Source organism: Penaeus vannamei, chromosome 24, assembly GCF_042767895.1.
Source record: "Penaeus vannamei isolate JL-2024 chromosome 24, ASM4276789v1, whole genome shotgun sequence".
Classification (NCBI taxonomy): Eukaryota; Metazoa; Arthropoda; class Malacostraca; order Decapoda; family Penaeidae; genus Penaeus; species Penaeus vannamei.
Window position 1 is genome coordinate 991,910 of NC_091572.1, and position 7,500 is coordinate 999,409.

At 36.8% G+C, this 7,500-nt stretch overlaps 1 protein-coding gene across 10 annotated transcripts in view; it reads right to left on the reverse strand.

The window, feature by feature from the left end:
• Positions 1 to 7,500, reverse strand: part of LOC113801054 (uncharacterized) — a 39,790-nt gene that overhangs the window by 31,863 nt on the left and 427 nt on the right. For all 10 annotated transcript variants that reach the window (XR_011399528.1, XM_070138200.1, XM_070138199.1 and 7 more), the window contains exons 2-3: positions 1,292 to 2,104; positions 1,070 to 1,158 (exon numbers count right to left, since the gene is read on the reverse strand). Coding sequence is in view for 9 of the 10 variants with exons in the window: in XM_070138200.1 (XP_069994301.1) it covers positions 1,070 to 1,158; positions 1,292 to 2,087 (885 nt within the window). In the remaining variant the exon portion in view is untranslated. The remainder of the gene's footprint in view (positions 1 to 1,069; positions 1,159 to 1,291; positions 2,105 to 7,500) is intronic.

Genomic DNA, 7,500 nt, shown 5'->3' on the forward strand with positions numbered 1-7,500 from the left:
TACTCCAGAATATAATCTTTGTAAGATATACATACTCCAGAATATAATCTTTGTAAGATATACATACTCCAGAATATAATCTTTGTAAGATATACATACTCCAGAATATAATCTTTGTAAGATATACATACTCCAGAATATAATCTGAACTAACTGTCATGTAGCCTTGTATGACAAATTTATCAAGGAGAGGAATACAAGGTTAAGGGAACCCTACCACTTCTAAAATGCCAGAAATGCAAATTATTGGCGTTTTTATATCCACTACCTATGAACTTTCTCTCACGCACAAGAATCTCCTCCACACAACTTTCCGGCAAAGTTTTACCCAAATGAATTCTCCTACATCGCAGAACCAATTATGGCTAAAGAGTGTAGTGAAAATGAGGACACTTGGCTAACCACCTGTCCAGAATTGCCATTTTTACTCTACCATACATTGGTTATTGCAAAACAAGAATATTTTACGTTCACCCCATCGAATTTAGATGCAATTTCATTGACATTCAAAGTAAACAAATACAAAATAGACAAGAATGTCAACTTTGAAATGCCAATCTTGGTTCAGTCAACAATTTTTAAGCCATGAAGATCAGACTGTGGTTATTTCATTTGGAAAAACAGTTTCTATTTTTTCCATAAAAGGAGAAAATACAAAGATCTTTTTTTTTTTCTTTTTACAGAAATGTACATGTTTAGAGACCAGCAAGTTTATGATAAGAAAAAAATAGCCAAGACATGGACTCTTGTAAACTTATTTTCTTAATAAAATAAGACGAACATCATCTCTAGCTTGAGCTAGACCTTGCAGAGCGCTTTTTTTGTTTGTAATAACTCAGAAACTAATTTACAGATTTGTAAAAAAAATAATAATAACAAATAAATAAATTAATTAAAATTTAAAAAAAAATTTCGAGATCTTCATCTAACAATAAATCATCATCATCATACCAACATCAATATCAATAATAATAATAATAACACAAATATCAATATCAAGAATAGTAACAAAACAATAAAAGCTAAGGGTTGTTTTATGCCAAACCAGCAAATAAAAGCCTTTCTTTACCTGTGCATCTTTTTCACCCCCATTCACATTTGGATAACCATTTTCAATTAACTTTGAAGGCTTGTGCTTCTTCACTCTTTCTTGAAAGTCTGGAATTAGAGAATTACATTTGTATTAATAACTCACAAACATATTCATAACCAACTACAGTAAAAACATTCAGTTCTACAATTACCTACAAAAAAAATATGAGGGAAATATATGGAACACTGAACAACTTACCAGAGAGTTTCACAAGTTTTCTTCCGTCACTGGTTATGAGGGAGCCCAAGCTGTGCCAGTCTTGGAGGGAGAAGTTGCTTCCTCCTTCCTCACAGAACTTTTGTAGCCGCTCGTATGGCACGAAAACTTCCTCTTCATTAAGTAGCTGACTGTAGAGATTCCTGGTTGTAGATTTAGATTCTCTCGCCTCCTGCTGCAATTCCTGAGGTTCTGGCACCACATCAAGTATTGTTGGAAGTGAAAGAGGCTCAAAGCCAGGCAGTGAAGGAGACCTGGTTGAACTGGTATTTAGGCTCACGTACTTGTCTTGACCGAACCCTGAGAGTCTTGCAGGCCTAGCATTCAGACTAAGGAATTCATCATTCTTGAAATAAAACTGCCCCTTGGGGGAGCCCACCACCACAGGCAGGCTTGCCCGTCTGTAGGAGTCTGCCAGAGACTTAGCATAGGAACTTTTGAAGTTTCTGGTGGGTGATGCTGTGAGAGATTTATCTTTTAGGAACGAAATATCTGTGGCAGCTTCAAACTTTTCCCTTTTCTCTTCTTCTTCCTCCTCCTCCTCCTTATTAATGCCCTTAAGGTGGTCGAGCCCATTTCTGCCTGACGACGGAAAATCCTCGCCATCTGCCCCACTGTCACTGTCAAACTCTATTGGGCTTAACCGAAAGACCTTACTCTCTGAGAAAGGTGACGACTGCTGGTTGCGCTCAGCAGAGCACGCCTTGTGGGTGCTCTCTTCAGACGACATCTCGTCATATTGCTCAGATGACTCATCCTGGTGCTCATCTACATCCATCCTGCATTATGGTTGTGCTGAAGGGAAAAAGGGAGAAGTCAGAATTACATTCAGATTTTCTCCATCTGGAAAGCCCTATTCTCCGATAGTAGCGGCTTCATTTATATGGTAAAGATTTTAGGCATTGGCACCTATAATGAAGGTAAACCTTCAAAATTTTAATTTTTTTTATAAATCTTAGCAAAATAAAAGCTTTTAGGTGCTATATGTCGCTTGCAAACTACCGATCGAGCCGGGCACAAACAGGGGAAACTGCCGGTGCGCGCCAACAAGCCCGTGCATACGTCAACTTGCCAAAATTTTTAACCGTCGGCGATGGGTTAAAATTTTCATCTAAACCTATATAAATATTTAGAGTTCCACTGGTAAAGCTAAAATCACTTCTCAATATCTCTGAGATTGTCTGCAGAAATCTACTGTTTCATTTTCTTTTTCTCAGCAAAAGGCATTCCTATATGTTTAAAACAAAACTTAATTTAAATTCACTATATAACCCTTCATTAAATTCAAATGGAGCACATCGTTCCTTACTTAATAACTCTATCAAAGAATAACAAAAGTCGGAAGTGGCCTATAAATGTATTATTATAGACCATTACCGAGCTCCACCTTTCTTGCACTATTGATATCACTGTTATAGCTTATTATTTTACAAAATGATAGCTCTGTAATTGTGTCTTGGTAGATAATTGTTTTAATCACAGTCATGAATTTTCAAAAGACCTAAAAATCTACAACTGTTAGCAAGATTTAAGATCTATGTAATTTAAACATCAATTTCTATTTCATGCAAAAAATAACTAAATAAATAAATAAAAATAAAAAATAAAATGAAAAAAAGTAACATTTCAAACTCATCAGATGAAAAAAATTAAAAAGTAGCCTGAAACATTACACTGATTTTCAGTTTATTTTCTGGTAATGTTTCCTTTCTATTCCAGTGTACATGTCACTCTGTTAGTGTTTATGTTAAATTTTGATAAGCTTTTGACTTGAAAATCTCTTCCATGACTACCTAAGCCAGTAGATTTCTCAGGAGAGAAGGAACCCTGAAAAAGTAATATTTCAATTCACTGGATCCAGGTGCCTCACGGCTCATATGTGGACAAAAGTTAGACTTATGTGAGTTGTGACTCTCCTTGGTGTGACTTGCAAGCCCAGCCCACAAAGACTCATGCACAGTATCGGGATTCCTTGCCTCCTATTTGCTATGCTATTAGCTTTTAATTTGCATACATTGTTTTATCATTTTTCAAGGTCTATATGTCATTTGTTGTGCTGTTTAAAGATGGTAATAGACTGTCTTCAATAACAATAACAATAAGTTACAGAGTGTTACCTATCTAATATCTTTATATTTTCATGATATTTAATATTCTATAAAACACCCTGCCCTACCAGTCAAGGCAGCAAGAAAAGGATAGGATCCTACACCTTGAAATATTGGCTTGAAGATGGTGTATTCCACCCTCGTTTGCTGATGGTAATAATGCAAGAGTCCCTAAAGGCCCATGAAGTGTAATTTCCCATGACCCGCTCCCTAAGCCAAATAATTCGAAACAACACATTCTCATCACCTGCCATAATAGTCCATGACAACACTTTCCCGTCACCCATCAATCAGCAGATTTTTTTTCCTGATATGACATCACCTTCACTCATATCCAACATGTTAGTGGATCTTCAGAACATGCTGTCTGTACCCACACGTTTTATATTTTGTACTTATTTAAGTATCTATATTCAGCTGCAATATTTCTACACAAAATCATATCTTTTTGGTTACATTTTGAAAGATTTTGCTGAAAAAAGACGATTATAAACAATACATGATAACTGAGCAGCTTCCAGTTCAAAAAATGATTTTTATTTAATCATTATCTTATCAAAACCATGATTTTGATGCACCAATACTGGCAAAACAATAAATGAAAAAGTTACCATATATACATATTGCTACATATACTTCGGTGTTTAGCATTTTACAATAAGCTAACCCTGTTGGACCTAGGTGACATGACAGTCATGTCATGAAAAAATCTGGCTGAGGACTGGATGAATGGAAAAAAAAATTGGCAAGGTGAGGTGACAGGAATGTGCCGTCATTGAAAATTTTGCTAAAGGCGGGGGCACGAGGTAAGACTCAACATGAGTGCATAAAGTTCTTGGAAGAAGATTAGACTCGGTTGGTATTTAGAAAGTGGCTCTCACATTATCTCCCCCAGTAAACAAAGGTGGAATGTACTATTTACAAACCATGGCTGGAAGAGCACAGACTCTAAGAAGGACATTATTTCCAAGCTTAGGATCCTACTCCTGCATGTATGACACAAAGAACACAATGTTGTTGTTACTGCACTTAGTTGTAGACTTCCTAGAGAGATAATATAGAATCTGGGCAAGAAAAACAGTCTACTGCCATATTGCTATAGCATATCAAATGACAAATATAGGCCTTGGATAATGCCCACCCACAAAAAAAAAGGAATGCTTATCCTGAAAAAAAGATAATAGCAATCTGAAGAAGAGACAAGGGGTCTTGATAATGCACATGAGTACTCCTGTAGCCCAGGCTACCAAGCCACCACCTGGGAGAATGACCACTCAAGTAAGCCTAGGCCTAATGCCAGGATATTGGTCCACAAACAGCCTACAACTGGATTCAAAGGGTTACACCAAATTTTTGCCCATTTCTATCTATGTATTTAATACTTAATTTTGAGATCATCAGTAATATTGTATTCCCATTCAAATCAACCGAAGTGATACATCATATACTCCAATAATATAGTTTTGCCATAACAACATAGATTAATGTAAATGCCGAAATTAGTTCATTCTAACTTAGACAAAACATAACATACTTAAAGTTCGAAAGATTATCGAATGTATCAAATTAAACCAAACCAAACTGACCCTAATCAAATGTATCCCAACTTGATATAAACTAAGGCAACTCAGGGTAAAGTATCTTAACAAGCACGTAAACTAACATAGACATCGCCACCTTATAGAGCATAAGAAACAGAATCATAAACAATACAACTACAGCTGCTGTGCCACCATATTTACTGCAAAATGATGAAAATATTCGGTACATATCACCACTTACTCATTCTTAATGTTCATTGACAGAAAGTTCTAATAAAGGCAAGGGGGGGGGGGGGTTGTACAGCGGGGCTTGTCTCATCTACGGAATAAATAGAGAGTAAGAAAGGCAAGATTTGGGTAATTTGGTTCACATGATTCCCTGGTTTTGGGACTTTGTCTCTGTAGGGTGCAATGCTCTCTGTAACAAATACTACTGTGAAACCTATACAGAAAAATTAATCTAAGGTAAAAAAAAAATATATATATATTCACCTACACCGGTCTCTACAAAATGAAACCATAATATCACAAAATAAGAAGAAAGTAATGCTTTACTGTAAGATTATTCTGAAACAGGCTAGATAATCCATGCTCTTTGATGATAACTTTAGCCCTTATCAACAAAGGCAAGTAATTTTAACAGGATCAAAAGGGACAGAGGAACTCTCTAAAATGATTATCACAAAGACGATATAAATTAACACGAATACAGATGAAAATAATAATCTGGCCTCCACATTTTGCCCTCCATCAGTGGCTAACAAATTGCCACCATGTATTGTCTGGCTACACAGAGTTACAAATCTCCTTAGTAATTTACTTCTGATTAACAATCATTCCTGAAAATACATGGCTCAGGTTAGTTAGCCATTGTTGCTGCCATGGCAAAAGGTCCTCTCCTGAATCCTATACAAAAAGCTGTGGGATTTACCATGTAAGTGTTATACTTAAAATATATACATAAGACAAACACACACACAGACACAGACACACATACATGCGCATACACACACACAGCGCACACCCACACACCCACACACAAACACAAACACACACACACACACACACACACACACACACACACACACATACACACACACGCACACACACACACACACACACACATATACATACACATACACACATACACACAAACATACAAACATACAAACATACATACATACATACACACACACACACACACACACACACACACACACACACACACACACACACACACACACACACACACACACACACACACACACACACACACACACACACTCAAAAATTATTTTTTCTTATTTACATTTACAGCTGTTGCTTTTTGTACACGTGTCAATTCAATCACAATAAAAACAGTCATACAGCAATAATGATAGTACGGCTACATTTTTGGGTAATTCTTTGCAATACAAATGCATTTGTCAGAAACAAATTCCTCATTTATATATCAAAAAATTTAATCAAGTCTAAATTGCCATGACTGGGAATGTCGTTCGGGTAGTGCCCAAGAGGATGGTTGTTGGACAGCTCTAATCCTTAACTCTGCTAACGCTTCAGTCATTACAAACATCACTTTACTATGTATATTTTGGCAAGGTAGACCTTGTACATCTGTCAAAGAAGGAACCAGTCTAAGCTCTTGTCTTGCCAGAATAAATGTGGCAGTGGTACGTTGGTCTTTGCATGAGTGCATAGAACAGAGGTCACAGCAATCGAATACCAATTCATTATCACAGACATTATTACAATGGGCATCAGACTGCAAGTGTCACATAAGTTTTGTTTACAACTTTTTCTCCATTAACACTGAGCATGAAATAGCTCACGCTACAACTGACTTGGCAGATGCCAACCCATTACCTAAATTTGCATATGCTGAATATAATGAAGCGCATGAAAACGTGGCCTATAAATCTTGATTAATCTTTACAGTATGGATGCACTAATATAGGGCAAAATGAAGATGTTCTTGTAGAGGACAAAAAGTTGTAGTCATTGGTACAAGAAATCATCTGCAGACACAAATGATAAAGCCACAAATAAAGATAAGAAACTGCAGAAAGTGCTGCTCACTGCACAAGTTTCAGCTCTATTATGTTGTGCATACGAGGCGACAACAGGGCAAAGCTCCCCATCAACCCTTTCTATGGATGGTACCTGAAGGGCATGACCTGTCCCGGGCGTGGAGTTGGGGGCTTAGTCTTTGGCGAGTTCCTCCATACTGTAAAGAATTACCAAAATCTTCTTTTGAGTACTATACAAAATTCGTGAAATACCAACGAGCACTACAGTACTATGACTAGACCAAAAGAGTTAATGTTTTGGTTACGATCTTGTTACATCAACTCTTTCCTTCAAGACAAATGGCAAAATTAATTCACTACAGCCGTCAGCCCCATTGAACCTTGAAACACAGAAAACGTTGTATCTTCACTATGGAACAAGCACTACAACCCACTGCAGACAGCAACACAAAATCAACTCACTTTCAAACAGACGAACTTGGGACAAAAACATAAAAAAACGAAGTTGCAAA